The sequence below is a fragment of the Telopea speciosissima genome, chromosome 8 (assembly GCF_018873765.1).
Source record: "Telopea speciosissima isolate NSW1024214 ecotype Mountain lineage chromosome 8, Tspe_v1, whole genome shotgun sequence".
Classification (NCBI taxonomy): Eukaryota; Viridiplantae; Streptophyta; class Magnoliopsida; order Proteales; family Proteaceae; genus Telopea; species Telopea speciosissima.
Genome location: NC_057923.1, coordinates 58,795,536 through 58,822,121, shown reverse-complemented (window position 1 = coordinate 58,822,121; position 26,586 = coordinate 58,795,536). Strand labels below are relative to the sequence as shown.

The 26,586-nt window shown below is 39.3% G+C and overlaps 1 protein-coding gene across 1 annotated transcript; it reads right to left on the bottom strand.

Moving 5' to 3' along the window:
* Positions 1 to 11,009: 11,009 nt before the first annotated feature.
* On the bottom strand, positions 11,010 to 18,710 carry LOC122670508 (WD repeat-containing protein 43-like). Its single transcript, XM_043867415.1, has 7 exons — positions 18,547 to 18,710; positions 12,612 to 12,853; positions 12,375 to 12,457; positions 11,879 to 11,993; positions 11,599 to 11,673; positions 11,265 to 11,512; positions 11,010 to 11,093 (listed from the first exon to the last, which is right to left on the bottom strand). The coding sequence occupies exons 1-6, from the start codon at positions 18,662 to 18,664 to the stop codon at positions 11,330 to 11,332; spliced, it is 816 nt and encodes a 271-aa protein (XP_043723350.1). The 5' UTR covers positions 18,665 to 18,710; the 3' UTR covers positions 11,010 to 11,093; positions 11,265 to 11,329.
* Between the last annotated feature and the right edge of the window lie 7,876 nt (positions 18,711 to 26,586).

Here is a 26,586-nt window from a genome sequence, read left to right as displayed (position 1 = left end):
TTTTGCATGCTCCTGTATCTGAGTACAAGGTAAGGGTGTCAATTGGCACCAAAATCGGACTGTAAAAACCAGAATTGACCCACCCAATAGCTTATTGGGTCTGTTCTGGATCTACTGATAAGTTATCGATCTGGTTCTAGATCTATTGATTAAGTTATTGGTCTCCCGACGATTCCAAAACTGATAGACCAACTAAGAACCATTGGAATCGAAACAGGTGGAACCGGAATAAAGCCACATCCTAACTCCTATATATTATGTGGAATAGAACACTACCCAGCCGTGCACCTTGCGCGGCGGCCATGCCTAGACACAGAAACCGCCTTGGGTGCCTAGAATTTCCATCTTTACATGGGGGTAAGGCGGTCATTTCCAAGCAGGCAAGGCATTTTGTGTGTATAGACGTGGTCGCCATGCTAGACGCACGACCGAGTAGCGTTCTTTCCTACCCGTTTTGCCTTGTAAGAATAAGATGAAGCAATAGAAGATCAAATATGTCAACAAATTTGAACGCCATATGACATAAAACCAAAGCCCTTTGAGAGAAATTATTTTTATTATTATTATTATAAAGGAAAAAAAACGCTGCCTAGTTAGTTTTGTGGCCCATAAGCTAAGGGTGCTAATTTGTCTGGTTCTAGGTGATTGGTTGGGCGGGTTTCTTATCAGTTCTGGTGCTAAAGGGTGAGGACCAAAACTGGACCAATAAGCTAATTGGCTCCAAACCTAAGATCCAAGACTATTAACTAATGAATGGACCGATTTTAGTTCCTAATCGGTTCTAAACAGTCTAATTTGTTGTTAAATTCTCTAACACATACTACATATATTCAATAATATTATAGTAAAGCACTATTTAAAAAAAAATTAATAATAAGACACTAATTTCAATCACACGAGATATGCAACCTACCATCAATTTTTTTTCTTTCTCAAATCACGGAACTAGCCCATAGTATGTCCTGTTTTATATTCAATTATTAAGTAGGAATACCACCACCATTAGGGCTGCAACAGGGTCGGGTTGGGCCGGGCTTTATGGAACCCTAGCCCAACCCTAAGTCCCCTTAGCTGGGCCCAGGCCCGACCCGACCCTGACTCAGGGCCAAAAAAATCCAACCCTGAACCACCCTCAAGGTAGGCCGGGCCGACCTTGATTGGCCCTGATCATGGGGAGGGGGAAAGAAATGCATGGGTTGGAATGGGCTGGGAAGAACATTATTAATTTTACATAAAATAACAATATAATAAATTATATTATAACACTTATTGTCTTCATATATAATATATTATATAAAAAAATGTGGGTGAAATTTAAAGTTTATAGTGTATAAATTATATCAATATATATTTTATAGTATAACTGAAATCAGGGTCGGGCCAGGCTAAGCTTAGCTTGAGGCCTCAACCCTAACCCGACCCGACCCGACCCTAACTCAGGGTCAGAAATTTCCAGCCCTGACCCGCCCTCAGGGCCAAATATCTCAGCCCAGACCCTGTTCGGGCTCAGGGCGGGTTTGGACCGACAGGGCCAAACTTGCACCCCTAACCACCATCATAAATTAAGATTATTTTAAGAAATGTTCTTAAGTTAGAACTCTCAAATGGACTTTTAAATTAATATCCAAATCTTTAGCAAAATAATATTTGAGACAAGAGGTACCATCAAAATTGAAAAATTAAAAAATAAAGACTTGACCTGGGCTCTCAGGACCCTTAAGTATTAAGAATTAAGACTACTTGGTTTGCAATGTATTTTTTTTTTTGTAAACCTGCGATGTTTATAATTATAAGTGAAAAGGAAAGTTGCTTGATCGCGTGGAACCTGCACTCATACATTGGAGTATGCAAAATTACTGCCCCACCCCTATGAAATAAAAAATCTCATTCAACATTGTACATGGCCATGCAACCATGGAGCATTCTCTTGCCATTACTGTTGTTATTGTTGTTGGGGAAAAAGAAGATTTCCAGCTTGCTCCGAGGGCAAAATGACCCCCTTGAAACGAAAAATCCCACACCCATGTTAGATGTCCCCTTGTGCACACTCTCATTAGCCCCTGTGCAGGGGCCACACGAACCCAAATCCCCTCTTCTGCAGGTAACCACCCCACCCCATCTCACACCATCCATAGGGTATGTAGGATGCCCCCTACACACATTCTCATTAGCCCCTATGCTGCTGCAAGGGCCACACTAGCCTGGATCCCCTCCTTTGCAAGTAACCATCTCACCCCATCTCACACCATCCATGAGGTATGTTGGATGCCCCCTGCACACGCTCTCATTAGCCCCTATGCTGATGCAAAAGCCACACGAGCCTGAATCCCCTCCTTCGCAGGGAACCATCCCATCCCATCTCACACCATCCAAGAGGTATGTTGGATGCTCCCTGCGCACGTTGTCATTAGCCCTTATGCTGATGCAAGGACCACAAGAACCCGGATCCCCTCCTTTGCAGGTAACCACCCCACCCCTTCTCACACCATCCACAAGGGAGAGGAACCTACGTAGGGCCACATAGCTTGGTAATGATCCCTCTCCCTTATTATTATTAGGGCCGCAAGAGATTGTTGCTTGGTTGTGAAGTTCCTACACTAGCGGGGGCCAATGAGAGCACGACTAAGGGCATCAACATGGATGGGATTTTCGATCACAGAAGGACCCGGGCGATAATTTCACATGCCCCTATGCCCCTAATTAAATCTGGGCACAGGAACCATGCGCCCAAGCAACATTCTTTTTCCCTTATTATTATTAAGGAAAAAGATTCTCATGACGTCTACAGTCGGAGTGGAGATTCCTTCCATATCCTCTCACATAGAGCCATGAGGTCTACATTGACACTCTCTTTCAAACAAAATATTGACTCCTTATTACACGAAATCATCTCCCACCCTCTCACTGATGTGATTTCTCACAAGCATTATGGGAAACTTCTGCCAATTATTATTATTTATTTGAAACTTAAATTTTTTTTGGGAGGGTGGTCCTCAAAGAGATCGTCATGTGCATGTGTTCCTTATATATAGTAAGCCTTAAACTTCATGCTTTAGGATCCAAGCCTTAGGACCATTCATTAGGGCTTTTTGTTTCTTAAAAGAGTATAGCGTGCATGACAGGCACCACCCACTTTTACGTTGAAAATTTGATCATTGTTCTCTTTTCTTTTCTTCTTTTTTTTTTTTATTTTTAGGGTTGCCGAAAAAAACAAAATGTACGTTGGCCCTTGCTAAACTAACCCTCTGAACCTACATGGTGGAGTTTCTCTAATTCGTATCATGGGGATAGTTTTATATGTGAAGAACAATGAAATTAAAAGGACAGAAAAATATCTAAAGTTAGTAGATAACTATATCTTGATGATTTAAAATGCATATGAGATACGTAGGGTGCAAGTTTGACCTTGATGGCCTGAGTCTGCCCTGAATCCGAACAGGGCCCGGGCTGCGATACCCTGATCCTAAGGGCGGGTTAGGACTGAGAATTTCTAGCCCTAAGTCACGGTCAGGTGGGGCCAGGATTGAGGTCTTGGGTTGAGCCCAGACTAATCATGCCTTCTTCTTTTTCTTGGAAAAAGTAATTCCAAGAATCTTCTTTTTCTTTTTCTTCTTCTTTCTGACCTAGCCTAGCCCAACCCCTTCATCTCCCTACCCTCTCCCATGGTCAGGGCCAAACAGAGTCAACCCGGCTTGACCCTAAGGGCAGGTCAGGCCGGGTATCAATGGTTCAAGTAGCGATATCGACCATGATCAATTTGATCTCGATACCTAAAACCATGACTAAACCATTGGTTAAGGAAAAAAATGAATTAATTGCACCCAACCTCTTTATGTTCCCGGTCTAGTCTATTTGTCAAATCTATCGCCGTCGTGTTTGGTATGCATTCCAAGTCAATTCTGCATTCTCGGATGATAAAAATAGTTGTTTTTATCGTCCGAGAATACAAAATTGACCTAGAATTAATGTATACCAAACACTACCTATAGTTGTACTATTTGTCACTTTACTTTTTTGGTTTATATTTGTGGGTCAACTGGGTCAACTGAAGTTTGCTGGAGTGGTGTTGTCATTGTTGGCAACCTTATTATCCATATTGGTGATGCGGCAGTGGTATTTGATGAGCTGGAAGAGCTGAAATGGTAAAATAGTCACCTACACGGCTATAAGGGTATTTTGGTCATTTGACAGGATTACAGGGGTACTCGCATTTGAAGAACACCATTTAACAGCTTATTAAGTCCTTACATAGTGTTTGGCAAAGGGGCGAAGCAGCAGGTGAAGGTTTCATATTGTTAAAGTTGTGATTTCATAGGTTTGTGCAATGGCAGTGACTTTAAGATCATTTTTGAAAAATTTAATGGCATTTCTGGGTGAAGTGGTCTTCATAAAAAATGAATTTCGTCGAGTCACGATTCCAACGCAACTGGTCTCGTATCATTTCAATGTTGGATGAGAAAGTTACAGATTTTTCCGTGTTGATGCGCAAAAATGGAGCAAATCTGACGTAGGCAAAAAGTTTTATATTTAGCCAATTTTTTGATCGTTTTTTTTAAGTGCTACTATCAACAGAGGTGTCCCATTGTTTTATAAAATTAAAGAATCTTGGTGGCCATTGGATTTTGCTCATCACGTCGCTCTCTGATTGGCTTGCCCTTGATGGTGCACGGTGCTATGCGATACACCATACCATTGTTCCTTAAGAGAGTAGTACGGTTATTGAAATTTGAATTCTGATTTGAGTAAGTGCTGTACAGCTGTCACCTCTTTTGGAATGTGATCTCTTGGCAAATCTTATCGTGCCTTGCCGATCATCACGAATATCTTTGAATATTACAAATTCGTCCTCCACTTGCCATTTTTGTATCTTTCAACTTTGGAAGGCAATATCTCTCTCTTTGAAAGTGCATATTTTTTCAAGAACACAGTGGAAACGTGAGAAATAGCAGAAAAATTACAGAAATGTCAAAAATAAAGAAAAACCTTGCTTGAACAATCGAAGATGCTGCTTTGAACATTGGAGATCGTGCAAGACATCAGGTAGGCTTCGAGCAGTGGGTTAGTCACGGGATTACTCAGGGAGAGGTAATCTTTTGTTTCACAAGTCCTATTTGATATTTAGGGTTTGATTCATGTTGAAAGAATCCTAATTTTTGTTCATGTTATTGGGAGGGACTTGTAATTGAATTTTTATATTCATATTGTAATTCCATTCAAGCTGGGGTTTGATTGGATTGGGGTTGTAGCCTTAGATTTCATTGTTGCGGAGTCAGAAGCAGGTGTTGTAGCAGCTGGGCTATTGTAGTAGTCAAACTCGAGTTGAGTATTTGAGGAAATACGAAACCCTTACGGGTATTCCTCCGTGGATGTAGGTAGCTTGGCCGAACCACGTATATTTGGTGTACTGTTTGCTTGTTATTTTGTTTTCGTATTCTTGGAATGTGTTTGCTGCAGAGTGGTGGTGCATTGTCTGGTAGACCTGACCACACAGTGGTTGCGAGGTGGACGTGCATGTGTGATTGGTAATTACAGGACTGCCCCGACCAATCTTTGTGTGTGATTGTTATTACTTCGGGACTGAGTTTGGAAGAATTTTTAAAGGCACTGATTCACCCCCCCTCTCAGTGCACCTAGGATTATCAATATTCACTAAAAAAAGAAAAAGATTATAAAAAGGTTGAAATGCTATAATGAATGAGGCATTTACAAGACCCTACCTCATAGTCCATTACTGGGATCTTGGACACTTTGCTTTCTGTTTGCCCCACAAATTCTTTGACATGGAAAGCTCTACTTCTTCTTTGACATGGAAAGCTATACTTCTATACCTTTCAATCACTCTTATGTTGAGAGAGAGAGAGAGCGAATGGGAGTAGCTAGAAAGGGTGCATGTGCGGTAGCAGATGAGGACTGGACCTATGTGAAGGTAGAATGATAGAAGTGGTCAAGAGATGTAACATGAGAAGGAAGGATAGCTTTCAAGGGCCAATATGAAAAGAGTACTTTGGAGAAAAAGGCACCCTTGCCCTGCATTAAACACCGAAAGGTCCATGACCCAAAGCCCCAAATGGTTATGACATTGTCTATATTGAATATAGCTTGTCACCATTGCCACATCTATGCATGACTGACATGAATGTATCGATGTGGATGGATTCATGTCATACAAAACCTTACATTCATCTCACTCAGTGATCATATTTCAACTTCCACGTAATAATAATAATCAGCAAATAAAATGGTTAAAAGACATAGGATCGAGTTTCCCCCCACCCACGGTGAATGGGATCTCAATCATCGTGAGGCATGAGAGGGCGAGAATGGGTATCAGGAGGGTATTTTGGAACATACCAAAACAAACTGAAACCCAATCAAGCTGTCTAAACTAGTACTGTAAAACCCTTTAATAAATGGTGAAATTCATGTGGGATCCTATGAATCCATTACAATTTATTCTTGATGATGCACAGACCTCGTCTCCAGGGGGCATCCAACGGCTGGGCTTTGCTGGACACATCCCAACAGTTGACTGGCACACGTCGCTGGGATGTGTGCGGCACAGCCTCGCCATTGGATGCCCCCCCCTTGAATACTCCCTGGGCATTGGGTTCCCTGGAGAGGGCAAAAGGGCAACAATACAAGGAGACGTATTGCGTTATGGGATTCTTTTATTAGAAATTGTTCATACGAAAAATGCCAGCTGATCAGATGTTTTCTGATAATTTGAATCTCCGTAACTTTGCAAAGATAACTTTACTTGTATACATGATGCAAATTTTTTAGATAAAATAGGGCAAAATATAGGGACACCCCCTCAACTATGGCCCATTTTCATGTACACCCTCCCATCTATTGAAAGCAAGTAAATTAGTTCATCAAACTAACTGTCATTGTCATTTAGTTTTAAACGTCAATGTTCACCCAACCATTTTTTTAGGACCAGATTGCCCAAATTAAAATTTGAAGACGAAAATACCCTTTAAGGGTAACTACAACTCAAGACTTTTTTTTCCCTAACCTGCCATAGGGTTGGGCACATCTGCGCCTGGGCGTGGCCTAGGGACATCTCTCCTGTACCACCCCCACCCCCACCCCCACCCCCACCCCCACCCCCATTTCTACTTATAAATTTTTCTTCCTCACCCCATCACTCCCCTATACCGTTCCCCTCTCCCACCTCTTAACAAAGGAGAAGAAAATCTGATATTTTCAGCAGATCAACAACAAAAAAAAGTGCTTATTTTCCCATTCCATTCTTTGGTTATTGAAAAGAAACCACAGAACCCATGATGATTTAAAAAAAAAAAAACAAAAAAGAACTTATAAATGTGAGCTCTCACTTGGGTAGTAATTAAGGCAACAAGAAAAAAGAAAAACAAAAAAGAACTCTTAAAGCTGTTAAGCACGAAAGCCATGGTCAATATAACTGTCAAGTGACAAAAAAACAAAAAGAGCTTATTTTTCCTATTCCATTCGTTCAATACTACAAACGAACTCATGCAGCTTTTCTCATTCCATTCTCTGGTTCTTGTCAAACAATATACCATCAAGCGACCCCTTTTCCATGTACTCACATTCAAGAGCTTGCACTGTGGAATCATAACATAAATCATAGAGTCTAACCAAATTGACATGGTATGTTATTCCAATTGCTGCTTACTTCTGCCATGTACTGCTCTTTAGCTTTCTTGTCTGAAGCTTTCTTTGTTAAGGACCTTGATTGCCATTGGCATCCCATTTGGGAGCTCGATCTCCTTAATAATAAGCCATGGCTGGTTATTTTCCATTTTCATACACCAGTACGTAAAATAGTAATCAAGTACTGAGGATTAAAGAATAGAAAATAGAAAAACTGTTAAACATATACTTGAAGAACAAAAAATCATATACTTTGAACAAAATATCTGAGACTACAGAAACATCCCACATGAGAACAAGAAGGAGACATAAAAGAGCTGCAAAAAGATGCCAGAAGTGCCCAACCAAGTTCCAATAAGTGCTCAAACCATCACAAAAACAGTTGGTGGCCGGCAAACCTAGCAAGCTGCCAATATTCAGTGGTTCAAGTCAAGTCCCATTACATAATCAAAGCCACACTCCTAATACCCAATCTTCATCTACTCAGTGGCCTATGTCATAAGTTTGATAGTTTGAACACCCAGTAGTTTTTTGTTTGTTTGTTTTATGGGTGGTAGTTTGAACACTTGTTTAAAGATTTATTTTTTGTTCTATAAGATTTCCCATAAGACACATCAACCATATATTTCCTTCTAGCTGATTTATGCATGACACCTAATTTCCACTTTGGGTCATTCCTTACCCTGTCTAAGTACTTCTTGCACAACCACTCTGAATTTGTTTGTCGATTACTGTAAATCCTTGCACAATTGTGTTTGTCTTGATAATTCTTTATTTGAAAAGTCCCATCATTAGACATTGGAGAAGCATGTATTCGCCAATCACATTCATTCTTGCACACAACAGTGACCCTAGAACTCTCATTTTTTTTTTTTTTTTTTTTCATATCCATTCTGGATTACATGCTCCCTAAGTGAAGCTCTATACACTTTAAAAGATGCAAACCTCATACCAAGTTTCAAGATAAGGTTCTCCAAATTCCTCTCAAAAAACTCAGGTTATTTAGGACTATAATCATTAGATGGGTTCGAAAGGCTATTTAGCTCATCACTATCACCGTACTCTGATGATTCATCCTTATTATCATTACCATCTTCATTATCTTTAGAAACTTCAATTTTATTACCACCCTCACTTTTCTCACATACATCATCTGTAGCATCACCAAAACCATCACTGAGAATAACTCCTTCAGCAAAATCTGAAAATTAAAAACATCAACCACACTATGTGAACCTACGTCTCCAGCAGGTATCAATCCTTCATCAATAGCAACATCCTCATCCCTTCCACCAATTGCATCATCTTCTAAGTTAACAACATACAGTGCAATATGGGGCCTACCTTCATGCATTACAAACATATCCAACACATCTCTATCACTAGTCAAAAATCTCGGTCCATCCTTAAACAACATGTGAGGAAGCAAATGACATCTGTTGCATGTCTTATGAAGCCCAAGCTCACCAATAATGTCAACATCTCAAATGAAATATTCTGGATCCTCGCTGATCATGCCCCCCATGATGGATATGCAAAGTAAAATACGTCATCCTGCATTGAAGATGGTAAGGGAGCCTCCAGGATCAATATATACGAACTAAGAGATAAAAATAAACAATCTCCATTTAGGAATTTCAGAGAAGGAAATCTTCAAATTGATTTAGGGATTTCATAGAGAGAGGGATCTGAGAAGAGATTGAACAGAGAGAGAGAGAGAGAGAGATCATACGCGAATCAGAGAGTCTGAGTTCGTTGAATTTGTTTGATTTAGAAGGGCACAATAGTGCTTGTGTGGGGAAAAGTAAAACGGAGGACACTTGATGAAGAGGGATTTGATATATGTGAAGAAGGATTTGATAGATGGTCTCTTGATTTCAACTGAGTATAAGCGAAGGTATAAACCATACCGAAGAGGGATTTGATAGATGGTCTTCTTTTTAACACTAGATAATTACTTGTTTTATAATCAAACAGACAAGGAATTCCATCCAACATTTTCAAATCCGGGTGCTTGGGCTCTTTCAAAATGAAAGTTTGAGGGCCACAGAGAGGGTGGGTGGGTTAGGGGTTATTATGGCCTTGTCTCTGCTTAAGTGGGGACTTTGTAAAATTTGCTATTGAGATTCCGTTTGTTTCGTCGTAAAATCTTACCTGAAAAATTTTACATGTTATGAAAAATTTTCTAATGTTTGTTTCCATACAAAAACAGACATCGGAACATTTTTCAACATCTAAATTTTTTAAGCAAAAATTTTCAAGTAAAATTTTACACCGAAACATACAGAGCCTAATGGTAAATATCAATTCTTTTACTATTGTACCTCTTTTCAGATGATTACAAAAATGCCATTGTAAAAGTAAAATTGTCAAAAAAAAAAAAAAAAAAAATTCTTTCCAAACTATATGAGAAAGATGAAAAAGAAGGAAGGGTTTTTAGTTTGATTGCCTATGGCTTTTGTAGTTAACGAGAGAAAATCCAATTAGACATTTTATTAGCTATCCAAAAAATAAGGGTGGGTTTTTAGTTGCAGAAGATGTGACAAAGTGAGTGGGGAATGGTTTTATTTGCACAAAAATAGGGAATGGTTTTTAGTTGCAGAAGATGCGACGAAGTGTGTGTGTGTGAGAGAGAGAGAGAGAGAGAGAGCGCTTACTTGAGGAGTAGCAACGGCGACCAAAGATGCATGACAGACGGTGATCGGAGGTGAAGGGTAGGGGTACAAGAGATAGCGGTGGTGAGGAGGTTTCGTGAGAGATTTGGGAAATGAGGTAACTGGAAGGGTGGGAGGATTTAGGGTAATCAAGTCTTTTTGTTTTTTAATGTATTAAGGTATAGAGGGTATTTTAGTAACTTTAAGTTTTTTATTAGTTAGGTAATGGTGAGTTAACTCAATGGACTGACTCAAAAGGTTTTAAAGATGAGGGGGGTGTACATGAAAACGGGTCATAAGGCCCATAATTAAGGGGGTGTCCCTATATTTTCCCCTAAAAAGTAATTTTCAATAGTCATCACATATTTGAATAGCCTAGCCCCCTCCAAGTTCAAACCATTTACAGAAAACATGTAGACCTTATCTTCACAGGAAAAAAATACATATAAATATACTAAGAAAAATTTTAAAAATTCCCTACTCAATCAGCTCAGTTTTTTCTCATTCACTAATCAACTAATGTACTCCTTTAGCTGAGAAAACCTCCAACTACTGAATCGATCAATATCTTCTTGTTCAGATCACTAGCCATGGCAACACATAGCCTGAGAACTCAAGTTTCAATTAGCTCAAATTGACAAGTATTGCAATAGTTTCAAAACTAAATGTCAAAATTTTAGCACATACTTGTGCAATACAACTTTTGCTACATTGGAGTAAGCAATCAATCAGTGATAATCAGATTCTCAAAATTGTACCACTGCAATGGATGGTATGCAACCCTGAATCCATTACCATCCCCTATTAATACAACATTTGCTACATTGGAGTAAGCAATCAATGACAATCAGATTCTCAAAACTGTTGCAGTGCAATGGGTAGTATGCTACCCTGAATCAAGTACCATCCCCTGTTTCCTTAAAAAGGGCGTACCCAGTGCGGGGTCTGGGGAGGTTCATTATGTAACTTCTCCTGTTTTTTTCTTAGGACCAAAAATTCAGAATTCCTTAGAAGGGGGTTTGGTTACTATGAAAATCTTATTCCCTCGTGTCATCGCTTTCTTCAAAATCACTAAAACCATAAATGGCTTCCTTGACTTCTTCGTCACTCTCTTCATCAGTTTCCATAGCATCTTTTGGCTCCTCTTCATCACTTTCATCCTTATCCTCATAAACTATGGGTTTTATCATCCTCGTCTCATCAGCCACATCATCAGAGATCTGTGAGGGAGATAAATAACATCAATTGAACCTCAACAAACCGCATGATCTCACTTTAAAAAAAACAGATCTTTTAACACACTCACCCCTACAAAAAGGTAGTCTAAGCAACTTGATAGCTTGACTGCTGACCGTAAGGAAGAAACTCTAGACTCAATCAGCTGCAAGGGAAGAAAGAGCACCCATCAGATCAATTTTTTTTTTGGATAGGCCCCAAGGAGAGTTGAACTCATGAGTCATGACCTCTTATTTGTGAGGTGTTTGGTCCTTGCCAACTGAGCAACCCCCTTGGGGTTCCATCATATCATATTCAAATACCTTCGAGAGAGAAAGGGGGCAGATGCTCTACTGAAGCTAGAGACTAACCTGATTTAGAGAGTTGAGGGTGAGCAGAGAAGATTCCTGGGACATTATACAACTGGCTTGCTGAAGAAGCAAATTCCTTAGCCACGGAAGGGTACAAACCAACACAGCACCCCTACTGTGAAATTGCCACATGAACACCCATTATGCTCTATATTTTACAGTTCGATGAAACCAAGCAGCTCAACTTTCTTAAAAGCTGTTTGCTCCAAACCATCCATTGCAAGTCCATGATGAGGTTTTGCAGCAGAGCCAAAAGAATGCAATCTAAATCCCGGCAAGAACCTCAAAGTGGTCATGAAAAGGATAGAATGGCTATCCTATTGATAGGTTATTTATATAGAAATGCAGACAAGCATCAAAGTTGAAGTTGAACAAAATTGTTTTTTTTTTTTTTTCCTGAATAAGTGCATTTGGATTTTGGAGTTGGATACACTCTCAAAAAATGTGGAAGATTCATCTGCTTGAAATTGCCCATAAAAAAGTATTCGGGTTTCACCTTGACTGAATCATAGATACTAGGGAGTCCAAGAGTTTGAGAACATCAGATGGATTTAACAATGAAGTTGAATTTGTGATAACCTGCAAACCAGTAATAGATCATGTTGATTTAGTAGATCATAAAAATTGATTCTACGAATTGGATCTGCATGTCAAGTGTCAAGCACAACAACAATTATTACGGAGCTACTGGCGATGTTTGATTCATATATACAATCCATGAGAAAGAATGCACCTTTTCATCCTGCATATATAAACAATCTAACAGTAGTGCTCGATCATCAGCATGTAGCGCTTGCTTAAGCAAAACATAAACTGAATCCGCACTGGGAAGTTTTGGCTCAGTAGGAGACCCATGGCTTTCCAAAGTGTTGGCTTTGTCATCATCAAATACATTTAGTCTTGATAGCTTCTCACCCATTGTTGGTTCATTCAAATCATCCCCAACATGGAGCCCATCAATAGCCTCTGCATGACCTATCCAATTCCACAATCAAGTTAGTTTATGAACACGTGCATTTGCATCTGGCCCTCAATATTTGCTTAGGAATGAGGACATTCAAAGTACCTCATAGGTAAATGATAAGAATGGCCTACCAATGGCATTCAACATACTAATAATATTATAAGATCAAATTAGATTATCCAACTATCCAGAACTTCCACAGTAATTTTCCCTAGGATCTTCAAATCAATTCTTAACATCTAAAAGACTGGAAGAGAATAGGATAATTTGACAAGGTTAGTTACGGTCAGACCAGAAGATCTTGTATACAACAGAAGCCGCCAAGGAGGTCTTGTTTGGGGGGGGGGGGGGGGCGGTTCATCATCATCCTGTATCGTCCAGACATGCCAACATGAGCAATGGCACTTATGGACCATATGAATAGTCTAGTTTCAACACAAAAAGAATCACCTTATTCCCGGAATCATCTGTAAAGTCTAAATAGTAGTGCTTCAAATATTAAAGAGTTCTAATGTTGTCCAGTAAAGCACCTTCAATTAGTTCGGTGAGGAATTGGTGGAGGGTTGAAAATTTAGATTTTATTTTTAATTAGCTTAGAAATATTAACTTGCTCCAAGTTGTTCTAGGATTACCTGTAGAGATTAATTAATAGGGTGTGAAATTTATTTTAATGAATATGTAAACATGAACACTTTTCTCAAAACTCAAAAGTTCTTTTCAATTTCTACGTTGTAAAATTTTTTATACTCCATCAGCTCCTTGTAACCTATACCTAAACTGTGGCCAATGCATTGGGTCTGTCATGCTTTTGTTTTTGGATAAAGATTTCCTGGAAAAATCAATCTTTATTAAGTGTTCTGATGCCAAAGGGAGGGAAAAGTTTGTCAGCCCAAAAGTAAAAAAAAAGAAATACAAATTTTGAGCATCTATTGAGAAAGTTTATCAATCTATATGAGGCATGATCAGCGAGGATCCAGAAAAGTAGTTATGGGTTCATGCAATTGTTCCATCAGATGCGAGAAACAACCTTAAAGGGTGAACGGATATTTTGAAGCAAAACGACAACAACAAACTACTCAGCCTTATCCAACTTAATGGGTCGGCTACATGGATCCGAACAAAAAAAGTACGGAAAACCAAGGTTGTCCAGGCGGTTTGTTTTGGGGCGCCTTGGTTGGTGTCGCCTTATGTTTTTTCACCCCTCGACTGCCATGATTCGCCTATCGCCTTGACAAATATGGGGAAAACTGAGGTCTAAACACAACAAAAAAGGGGGGGATGAAGAAATGGGAGGAAGAGGGATGGGAACTGAGAAGAAAAATGAAAGATGAAAGTAAGAGAAAAGAGGCACAGCCGAGCAAGATAGGAGAAACTCAGCCAAATGGGATCTGCTACATGGATCATTGCCCTCCAATAGGCTCTATCCGAGGTCATACTTGGTACAAGACTTAGACTACACATGTCCTTCCTCACAACTTCTCCTATGGTCGTTTTAGGCCTGCTTCTAGCTCTTTTAGCTCCTTCAATCGAGATCATATTGCTCCTCCTTACTGGGGCATCCCTAGGCCTCCGTAGAAAATGACCATGCAACCTCAAACAACTCTCTCGGAGCCTATCATTGACCATGGCAACTCCCAAGTCAGCTCTAAAACATTCATTCCTCACTTTATCCTTCCTACTTTCCGCACATCCATCTGAACATCCTCATCTCTGCTAGACAAAGCTTCTCAATATGACACTTCTTAATTGCCCAACATTCTATCCCATACATCATAGACAGTCGTACAACAGTCCTATAGAACTTTCCTTTAAGCTTTAAAGGAATACGTCGGTCACACAACACTCCGGACGCACCACTCCACTTCATTCATCCAACTTTAATTCTTTGTGAAACATCATCCTCTATGATCCCTTCTTTATTTATGATTGACCCCAAATATCTAAAATAGTCACTTGGAGGTATCTCTCTTTCCTCAATTCGCACCATGTCAGTATCCATCATAATATGACTAAAATTACACATCATACACTCTGTCTTTGTTCTACTGATCTTAAAGCCTCTTGGTTCTAAGGTTGATCTCCAAAGCTCTATCTTAACGTTAATCCCTGCTTTTGTCTCATCCACCAAAACGATATCATCAGCGAAGAGCATATACCACGGGACCTCGTCTTGAATGTTCTTGGTTAGGTCGTCCATGATAAGCGCAAATAGATAGGGGCTTAATGTTGATCCCTGATGTAACTCGATCGTAATTGGGAATACCTTGCCCTGATTTCCCATAGATCTCACCCTAGTCACCACGCCCTCATATATATCTCTAAGTACATCCACATATTTACTCGATATCCCTCTTCATTAGAACATGTCGGATTAAATCTCTAAGGACTCGGTCATAGGCTTTTTCCAAGTTAATAAAGGCCATATGGAGGTCCTTCTTGCTATCTCTACATCTTTCCATGAGCCTCCTCAATAAGTAGATAGCTTTTGTCGTGGATCTACCTGGCATAAAACCAAATTGGTTCACCGAGATATGGGCATCTCTTCTTAAATGGGCTTTAATGACCTTCTCCCAAAGTTTCATAGTGTGCCTCATTAGCTTTATGCTTCTATAGTTATTGTAACTTTGAATATCACCTTTATTTTTTTAAATCGGGACTACAATACTTCTCCTCCATTCATTTGACATCTTCCTTGTGTTCATAATCTTGTTAAACAGATCGGTTAACCAATATACCCCACAACCTCCTAGGGTTTTTCACACTTCTATAGGAATCTCCTTTGGGCCTGGTGTCTTGCCTGCTTTCATCTTTCTTAAGGCTTCTTAACTTCCGCCACACTAATTTTTCGTACATATCTATGATGTGTGGTGTCTTGTTGAATACTAGATTCATCCAGGTTGTTTGTAATCGGCCTATCTCCATTAAGTAGATCACAAATATATTCATCCCATTTCTTCAGAATGTCCTCATTCCTTACCAATACTCTTCCATCATCACCTTTGATACATCTCACCTGGTCAAAATCTCTACTCTTCCTTTCTCTCATCTTAGCTCTCTTATAAATAGATTTTCCCCTTCTTTTGTGTTTAAGTTGATATAGAGATCCTCATATTTCTTCGCCCTAGCCATCCCCACAATCTTCCTAGCTTCGTTTTTGACATCATTACACCTCTTTTTATCCTCTGTTTTTTTAGTCCTTTGCCAGGTCTTAAAACAATAATTCTTGGTCTTAATGGCTGCTTAGACTTCATCATTCCACCACCAAGTCTCTCAAGGGGCCTGACAACTACCTTTCGCTTCCCCTAGCACATCTTTGGCAACCCTCTTAATACAAGTCATCATCTCGTTCCACATCGCATTGGTGTCCCCTTCCAGGTCCCCCTTTCCTTGTTTGACTACATTATCATAAAATTTCCTTAGGGAGTCTCCCATATTAGTCTCTACCACCTTATCCTAGGGTACATAGGTTCCCTCCTCCTATGCTTTTGTGCACTGAGGCACATATCTAGGACCACCAGTCTATGTTGGGTGGTTAGGCTCTCCCCAGGGATAACCTTACAGTCCTTACACACCATTTTGTCTACCCTTCTTGTTAGGAAGAAATCTATTTGGCTGGTATGATTCCCACTTTTATAGGTAACTAAGTGCTCCTCTCTTTTTTTAAAGAAAGTGTTCACAATGGAAAGATCATAACCTACCACAAAGTCTAGGAATGAGGTCCCCTCCTCGTTCTGCACCCCAACCCCATAACCGGCATGAACACCTTCATATCCTCTACAATCATACCCAACATGCCCGTTCAGGTCAACTCCAATAATAATCGATTCATCTTGGCCAAAACCCTGCAATAAATCATCCATGTGTTCTCAAAATTGACGCTTACAACTTTCATCCAATCCTACTTTGGGTGCATAAGTGCAAACGATATTGACAACAACCTATCCCAAAAGCTTGAGCAGCTAGGTAAGGACTACAACAATGTATATCAAAACAACATCAACCCCCACACATCCCCCCCCCCCAAGGCTTTGCACATGACACCATAGTGTGGTGGTGCCATCCATAGTTGTCACGGCGTCTATGCAACCCAAGGCATTGGAGGGGGCATGGACACAAGGCAACACCAAAAAGGCGCTTGCCTAGGCTACCGAGGGATCTAAGTTGTCAAGGCACATGGATGCCAAGGCGTTGCCTAGGTGATGCCTTGACAACTATGGTGTCATCATGTGGTACCAAGGGGCACAACACACAAAACCCATCGCACATACCAGGGATCAAATAACTGACCTTCTAGCTCTGATACCATGTTATAACCACTTATCTCAAAATCTCAAGCTGTTAGGTAAGGACTACAATGTATATTAACACAACAGAACCCTTTTGATTGTTTTGGGAACTAGAAATTAAGATAATATTTAAGACCATAGTATCTGGTCATTGAAGCCCAAATCTTACTAGAAAGTAAAACTGATGCAGAATTTAAGCTATGTCAACAGAAGAAAGAGAAGAAAAAAACTTTTTAAAACCGACTATGACAACCCGTTTGTCAGTATGGCAGCCACTGTACAACCATTTAACTGTGAATGACAGCCAATGGTTACTGTTCACGGTTACTTTTTATGATCAGTTAGTTCTTTTTTGTGTGTCTTGTCCTGATTGGATTCTTAGTAGTTTTCTTAGTTAGGTTGGATTAGGACTCTATAAATCCAGTCTTGTTTAAAGTATAGTTTCTTTAATTGTCAAATCCTAGTTAGTTTAGGACTTCTACAATCAAGCTGATCGATGGAGAGATTTTTAGAGTAAGTTTTTTTATTGGTTCTTTCCTGCCCGTCCAGGATTGGATTGGCCTTTCCTAAATTAAGTCTGAATCATTTTTAACATGAGGTTATAAATACATGTAAGGTGCTACTGCCTCAAAAACAAATTTCCAGTAATTCTGGTTCTGTGGATTTCAGACCAAACTCTTGCGGATTGAAGAGAATTTGCTCAGTGGCTTCTGAGTGCTGCTGCTGTGGATTCAATAGCAAGAACTAGTAATTCCAGTTGGAAGTTTTGGTGGGATTCCAAGCCTGCAATCAGGTATTCCTGATTGGTATCTCTTCTTTATTTCTATTCTCTCTTTCTCCATTGAATTACAGATCAGAATTTATTGGTTACTTAAACTGCGATTTCTATTCTGCCATCAATTCTGATTCAAGTTGCTTTTAAATAGAACATCAGGTTTGATCTTACACTGCCCTATTTTCGCATCTGTTTTCCTGAATCTTAGGTTAGTTTATGTTTTGTAAACCTTGATTTCTAACAGATTTCAAGTTTCCTAGCTCTACGCTGCTCCTTCAAATTCTGGTATTTAGAAGCTAAAACATATTTTTGCTAAACCAGAACCGTGAATGCATCGATTTCTGCTATTCTTTATGGATTTTAGTTTCCTAATTATAGTAGGACAGTGCCTTAACTTGAGATCCAGCCATCTTATCTGGATGATATTTTGTTGACCTATTATCCCCACTGAACTCAAACATCGACCTGAGTTTCTGCTGAATCAGAACAGTTTTATTTGAGTTACTAACTTGTCTCTAAATTTGGTCCTTATTCCTAAAACAGTGATCCTGATGCAAGATCCTTAAACATATTTCACACACTCTCCAAATTCAGTAACAAAACGCTAAAAGAAACAAACTCCAACATGCAAAGTTCCCCATACCAAGATCAGTGAGGTTCTCTGGTGCAAGATCCGGATCATATGCTGCTCGTTTCTTACTCACTTTTTTCTTCTGGATTGGTGGATCTGTTGTTGCTGGCTCCAGATTTTGGAGATCCATCACAGAGTTTTCTGCAGTATAGATAAACAAAAAGATGAGAGAGAGAGAGAGTGATGCAGATTCATCATCAAATAAGGCTTGTTTCATTGGGAATAAGTGTAGGGTTGGGATATATATATGTTGGGCCTTTGTTCCCAAGGGTTTTCTATGTATTAGGCCACTTTAGTGGGCCTGAAATAGGGGTATATAGGTTGCATACGGGATTAGCCCAATACTTAGTTTTTATTTTGTGTTTTTAATTGAACCGGTTTAAATTGGTTGCATCCAATTGGTTCAATTGGTCTAATTTAAGTGAAGTGATCCTATTGGCTAAGAGGTTCTTATATCCTATTGGCTACTAGGGAATCTTCTTTATTTTAAGTAGTTTAAGTTGTTTTAAGTCATTAGGACTCTATTTTGAGTCTATTTGAGTTTCCTAGTCAGTTTAAGTTGCCTAATAGGTTAGGGATAAGGTTAGGCCATTCCTTTTTAGTGTCTAAGTCTATTTTTGAGTCTTCTATATAAGTTTGTAAGGGAGGCCAGCATTGTACACGAATTTGATTAATGAAAAAGCTTTTGTTTGCTGCCATAGCTGCTGCTCTGCTCTGTTGAGTGAACCTTGTGAGTAATATCAAGGCTACCTTGTGGGTAATATCAAGGTGAAGGGATTGGTGGACTCCGATCGACTCCTTGCATCTTGTAGATCGGGAGGTCTTTCTTCTAGTTCTTCAAAGCTGCTACCATTGAAGATTTAATCTTTCAAGTAAGTAGTTTATTAATTCAGCATTTAACCTTCTTCTTCTAATCCTCTAACCTAAGCTCCATCTACTCCTATTATCACCCCTTCCATTAATCCATAGATCCATTAGAACCCTAAAACCCTAAATCCAATTCTGCCCTAAATTGCAGAATTTTAAAACCTTCCCAAACCCTAACTTCTTTATACCAAAATAACCCCCTAGACCTGCCCATTAATACCCTATAAACCTCTTTCCTAAAATCTGCCCCTAAACCCTAGATCTTTCAAACAGTCCATTTTCATAAGGCATCCTACCCAAAACCCTAGAATTCCAACCTCAACCAAATTTGATCCAACTTATACCATTAGACTCATAAAATTCTACACATCTTTACCAAATAAAACCCTAAGTCGAAACCCTAACCATAACCCTAATTCTGCCCTAATTAGCCTAAGCTGTCCCAATCAGCCAGCCTTGTTAAGAGATCCTATTACCCTGGTTCCTAGTGGGATTACTCCTACCTAGGACTACATTAGAGAGAGAAAGATGTAAAAGCAATGTTAAGTGCTCTCTTCTATGATACATAAGAAAAATGGAAATATCTCCAACTGTCCAACATATCCTTCAATATGCACTAGCTACTTATAATTTCCCTAATTCTTTTACACAAATACAACTTTTTTTTTGGTAAGATATACAAGTATAACTCTACGCAATATAATTGCACGAACACTTCTGAATGCATTTCTTTCATGAAAATGTAATCCTAGATTATCGCTTGAAACATACCTCTAACAGTCTCACTCAACAACCTCTACAACATTAATGCCATTAATAAAAACAAAGGAAAATAAATTATCCCAAGATATAAAGTAACAACCATTAGAAAAATAAGATTTTAAGGTGTTCACTTTTGGGCATCCTTGCAAAGAATGACTTATAAAAAATTGCAAAATTCTGATTATTGACATTAAAATTATCAAAGTGCACCAATGAAACCTTATTAGAATAATAAGACCTCATGTTTTCTTCATTATTTCACTTGCCTACTCAATTTAGGAAACCTTATTAGTTAAGGATTGGGTTAGGCCTTTCTTTTTTAGTGTCTAAGTCTATTTTTAAGTCTTCTATATAAGTTTGTAAAGGAGGCCAACATTGTACACGAATTTGAATAATAGAGAAGTCGCTTATGCAGTGTTGAAATCCTGAGATAGGATAGGTGAGAGGCCTAGGGTGAGATGCCCATTCCATTCCCCCATCCCCTTCCATCGGTTCTTGAATCCAAACCCTAATTTTGTTCAAATCGATCTCAAGAGTGCTACAAGCTGCTGGGATTTCTTTCAACTGATTGTCACATCGATTTCTTGAAGATTACCATATCAAGAACATTGTTGCTTCAACAGGTTACAAATTTGTGGGTTTTTATTTGTTACTTCAACAGGTTATTGTTCCCTCATTTGAGTTCCCATTGTTCTTTTGGTTCCCTCATTTGATTTCTTGTATATTGGAGGATTTTCCATTTGATCCTGCCTGGGACTAGACCTATTCTGGTTCTAGTCCTACATTATTAAGGGCCCAAGTTCATATGCTATCTAATCATCCACCAGCCAACTCACCAGCTGACCTCATCCTCCATGAGAAAGAGATCTTCCAGCTGAACTAAGAGATATAGCTCTCTTATGAGATGCAAACATCTACCCAATTAATATCCTAAGGATCTGGGTTAACCAAGTGATCCGGGCAGAATAGTTGGGCAGATAAAGTAAGTTGAATTTATCAGTTTGGCCCCTACAGAAAATTTGGTAACATCAGATTGTTTCAAATAATCCAAGAACTTCTATTTTAGATCAAAAGTGTTGGATTCAAACTGAAATTTGAGTACTTTTTTTTTATCAAATGTTTAGATCAAGTTATGGGGGTATTAGAAGTTTCTAGTACACCTTCATGGACATTAGAAGATTCCATTGAGACATGTGCATTCAAGGAGCACTAGATCAGAACTAGTAAAAGAGTCTGAATCCAATTTCAAAGACAGACTAATGTAGTCCTAGATAGATGATAAATCTACTAGGAGCCATGTAAATCAGGATCATAAAACCTGCTGGTTTGGAGGGGCAGATTTGAGGAAGTTGGGTCATTTCAAGGGTTAGGCTTAGGATATTGGGGTTGAATCTTATAGGGTAAAGCAGAGCATGTTTAGGGGAGTCTAAAGAACCAGATTTGGTGAGGTTTGAATGAGATTTTTAAAATTAGAAGATTCGGGTTTCGGGTTTTGGGTTTTGGGAAAGAAGGGGATGATGAGATCTAGGGTTTAGACTAGGAATTAAGGGCAGGGGCTTGGATCGAGTTCTCCTAGGGTAGGAGTGAACACTCGGCCAAGGTATAAGTGGGTTTTAATGGCTGGAAATGGTTCAGGTGAGGTTTTTGAGTTTTGGGAAATAGAAAAAAAAGGATGAAATTAGGGTTTAGAGTGAGAGTTTAGGCTAGGGGTTAAGATCGAGCTTCCCTAATGATGAGAGGAAGGTTCGAACCAAATATGGGCAGGAACTGATGGTGGGAATGAGCTGTGGGATTTTAGGGCTTTAGGGTTTAAGGGAGATGAAGGAAGTTGGGGTTTCAGTAATTAGATGGGGCTGGAATTGGGATCGAGTGAAGGGGATGGCCTAGGGATGTTGTGATTGAAAGTTGGATGGATTCTAATGGAGGAATAGAGCTGGAAAAGTAATTGCAGAAATTATAAATACTTACTGGATTGTAGGTTCTTCAGTGGCAGCTTGAAGATGAGCTTGAGCAAGACCTCCCGATCTGAACAGATGCAAGGAGTCAATCGGAGTCCACCGATCCCTTCCACCTTGATATGATTCACAAGGTCTTCTTGATATTATCCACAAGGAACACTCACAAAGGAGCTAACAGCAGCAGCAACAATGGCAGCAAACTGAAACAGATTTTTAACAACATCAATAGTGGGGAGCCTCCCACGATTTACTTAACTATATTAAGGCCAAAAGCCCAAACCCTAACACAAGATCCTCTAAGGACCAATAGAAATAGGCTAACCTCTAAACAATAGGAATGATTTATTTAAATTGAACCAAGGTTGAACCAGGTTCAATTTGAAGTTTACAAAATAAACTAAGTACAGAAATAAACTAAGGCTAAAATAACTAAGTCTTAATCTTAGGGCTGCTTTTATTTGCGGATGCTTGGAACTGCATCACAGACTTGTGGCTTACAAATTAGAGTTACAGTATAAAATAAATTTGGTATACCCAAATATACAATATAAAATACAGAGTAGTTTCAGAGATAGTGGCTTACAAAATCATTCTAGAATAAGCTTACAAGGTTAGAAAACTTTACTAAATTGGGATTACTCCGACAAGCTTACTAGGGGAGCAGGATGACTACAAATTAGGACTCAAAACATTATTAATTCTCACATCAGCAGGTTGGAGCTTCAGGTCAAATAATTAAACAGATAGAATTTCAATCGGCGAAGATGACAATAACTTCTACTATCTGGTTCGAATCTAAACATCCATTATAATTCAAGAAAATAACAAAGCTCCCAACAAACATGAATGGAGCTTACTAAATGTTCATCTAGAAACCTACAATTGAACCAAAAATGGGTTTCACGGATAATTCAAACCTGTATGAACTGTGGATTATCAATGAGTATTCTTTTTAAACTCTCACATGAGACTCAATTTGATTTAGTGCCAACGATTCACTAAGCCAGTACAAAAGCCGGTTCTGCTACTGTTGCCGATTATTTCCTCAATTGGAAAATGACATAAAAGGGAGAAGAGAACCACAAACCTGGAGCGGAAGCTTTCGAGCAATAGAAACCCTAAGAAAACCTTTTCAACTCCTCATTATCACATTGGTCTCTATATACTACACTGGGACATTTTTTATCCATTGAGTTACAGTGAACTGATAAAAGGGCCAGGGAATCGCAGATCGAAACAAAGAACTCACTCACAGGTGTGGTTGCAGTACTGCAGTGCCGCCGCCTCAGTTGCAGAGTCCAACAACTCCAGCCGTCGTATGGTGTAGAAGCCTAGAAGGAACGAGAAACTGGCGGAGAGGGAGTACATGGACCGAGAGAGAGACACAAGACGAGGGTTCTGGGGATCATTGGCTGTGTTTGGTATGCATTGTTGGAATGCATTCTCAAGAAATAAAAATTAGAAAAAAATTATAAGCCCCTTCTTTATACTATCTCCTAATATATTCCTCCCCTGAATTTTTCTCAATTATACTCTGACTCCCTCTAATTTGCAAACAATACTATTACACCCATGTCGTTAGCGTCCGTCTATCAAATGGTGACTGTGACTTAATAATATTTTTATAATTCCCAAACTAACCTTGGGTCCTTGTGAGATAACCCTTCTACTCTTTTGATTAAAAACAAACATAGAGGCACTTTCCTTTTTTATTTCATCCCCAACTTCTGAACCTTGATATCGTCGGCGATGAAACCCACTTCCATTGCCGGATTAAGCACTGCGGCTAGAGAAGAAAGGATACCTACTACTGGGTCACCATACCTCTGCATTGACATTGAAACCCTCTTCAGAATACATAGTTTTACTATTTGATAAAATTTAACTTAAAATAGGTTTCACTAGGTGAACTTCATTAGAAACAAAATTCACTAAAAACCCCCACAAAAAAAAAATCACCTAAATCCACCATTTCAGTTTCAGTAACCTAACATCTAATTATACAGGTTTTCTTGTAGTTGAGGTTGACGAACTTGTGAGGTACAGTTCCCCAGAAGCGATTGGAGTTAATATGGAACAGATTGCAGAGGGGTAGGGGCGTGTTGGGTTGCAGGAGGAGGAAGAAGAAGAAGAATCGTTTTTGCCAATCATCAGTTCTGCCCATTTTTAAACTCCTCCAATCATCTTCCGCAGGCCCATCTCTCTCTTGCTTAAGGAACCCAGATCCATCCCCTTTTGCCTGTTTTCGAATCCAGTGGATTGAAACCATTTTCAGAGCAAAATGAAGAAGAACAATAAGGAACAACAACTGAGAGATGGGAAAAGCGGGTGAAGGGAATGGAAAAAGGACGGATTGGAACCGTCGATGTTGGTGGAGCTGCCTTGGGAGCTTGCACTGGCGGAGTTGAAACTACTATCGATGGTGCCGTTGTTGGTGTCGCTACTGAGGCTGGGTTTTTGGGCGTGGTCGACTCGATTGTAGCAGCGGGTGGTGATGAAACTGGTGCGACCGGAGTACTTGGAGGTGCCGGTGTGGTAGTTGGTGTTGCCGTGGGGGCTTGACCGCTAACCAAAGCAATGTAGAGGAGGAGGGAAACGGGTCATGTTACATAGACCAGGGTAGAATTGTAATTCAATTTTTTATGTTTTAGTATAAGGGTAAAATTGTCTTTTCCAATCAATAACTAACAACATGTTAACACCGTCAGTCAAAGGGGGTCTGAATGTAATTGGAAAAAGTTCAAGGGAGAATATGTAATTATGCTATAATACAGGGGAGGGCATGTAATTTTTCCTAAAAACAACTATTTTTATCACGATAATGTGAAATCCACTTGGAATGCATTATGGAAACACAACCTTAATGTGATTTCACTCATTTACCCTCATAAGTTTATTTTCAAATGTATCCTTAACTAACTTAATATAGACCAGTTATGTGATTTGGAAAAAAAAAGTGAAGTACATCTCATGGGATTGAAATTAGTGTCATATTATGATATTATTAAATATATATAGCATGTGTTAGGGAATTTCTTTTTTTAAATTTGGACTGCTTGGAACCGTTTAGGAATCGGAATTGACCCACCCATTAGGTAATGGTTATGGATCTCAAGTTTGGAACCGATTAGTTTATTGGTCGAGTTCTGATCCTAAGGGCTAGAACCACACTGAAAACCCAGCACCACTTGACACCCCTGAATTGACCCCATTTAGTTGTGATAAGGCTATGTTGATCCACTCCATGAGTTTGTCCAGAAAACCAATTCTGCATGGTTTTATTTTAAATGTAACACTACCTACTAACCACCCTTGATAATCAGGAGCACACAAAGAATTGCTTCTCTTGTGGAATTATCCTTGCAAATCAGATTAGTTATTAATGGTGACCCAAATAACCAAAATACCGAGCAAATATTTCCAAGGCCCGTTGAGGGCATCACCTACAATGGGATATGCACTTAAAGTGGATAGGAGGCATGGAGCGAGCCCAACCACTCAAGGGCAATGCATCAATCCAACTGGGCAGGAAGGGATGTAAATGGATCGGATTTGGATCGGATACGGATCGGATGTGATCAAAACTGGATATTCCCTAGCCAAATACATATATCTCTAAACGGATTCGGATTTTCGACCATCCGTTTACATCTCTGCCTCGTATAACCCGGACCTTCCTCCCTCTAGCGGATATAATTCACTCAATCCATATCTCTTAGATCTATCCGGATCGGATGTGATCGAAACTGGATATTCCCTAGCCGAATACATATATCTCTAAACGGATTCGGATTTTCGACCATCCGTTTACATCTCTGCCTCGTATAACCCGGACCTTCCTCCCTCTAGCGGATATAATTCACTCAATCCATATCTCTTAGATCATGATTCTTTTTTCATCATATTCTAGAACCTGTTGAATCTTCAAAAACCCTCAAAATCATTCTTTACTTAATTTTTTATTATTAAGTATTCGGATTTTTTTTTGGACGGATTTTAATAGGAGTATTCGGATTATTTTCTGAATATCTCTAAACGAATACGGATGTCCCTAAATAGATACGAATGCAGATTCGAATTTCAGTTATCCATTTACATCCCTGGCCAGGATGTAAGAAAATTTCCGAGGGAAAGTCATTCGTTCTGGACCCTTATGGGTCCATCAACCCCTTCTAGTGGTTTTTTTTTTCCCCCTTCACTTTTTTCTTTGTCTCCACTCTTACGTATGACATGTAGCCATGGAGACACATGCATCATGCTTCATTTCGAAGATGCATGAATTAATTGTATTCTTTCTTCTCTTTGAGATCATATTTTCTATTTCACCAAAAAAAAAAGAGATCATATTTTCTAAGATGGGATTTATTTTATGGGTATTCATTCCTCTTTGGGGTTAGGGTAAGAAAACTATCTAATAGCTCAGATTTTTACTTTATTTTTGTGTCAAAATAAATATCCTTGGATC

Bases quoted from the DNA above. Each gene is read 5' to 3' on its own strand.
- LOC122670508 (XM_043867415.1), bottom strand. From the start codon at position 18,664: ATGGATCTCCAAAATCTGGAGCCAGCAACAACAGATCCACCAATCCAG. The intron at 12,854-18,546 runs GTATGGGGAACT...GGAATTGGATAG, and splicing joins AGAGAACCTCACTGATCTTG to GTCATGCAGAGGCTATTGAT. The intron at 12,458-12,611 runs GTGCATTCTTTC...ACTGGTTTGCAG, and splicing joins TATATATGCAGGATGAAAAG to GTTATCACAAATTCAACTTC.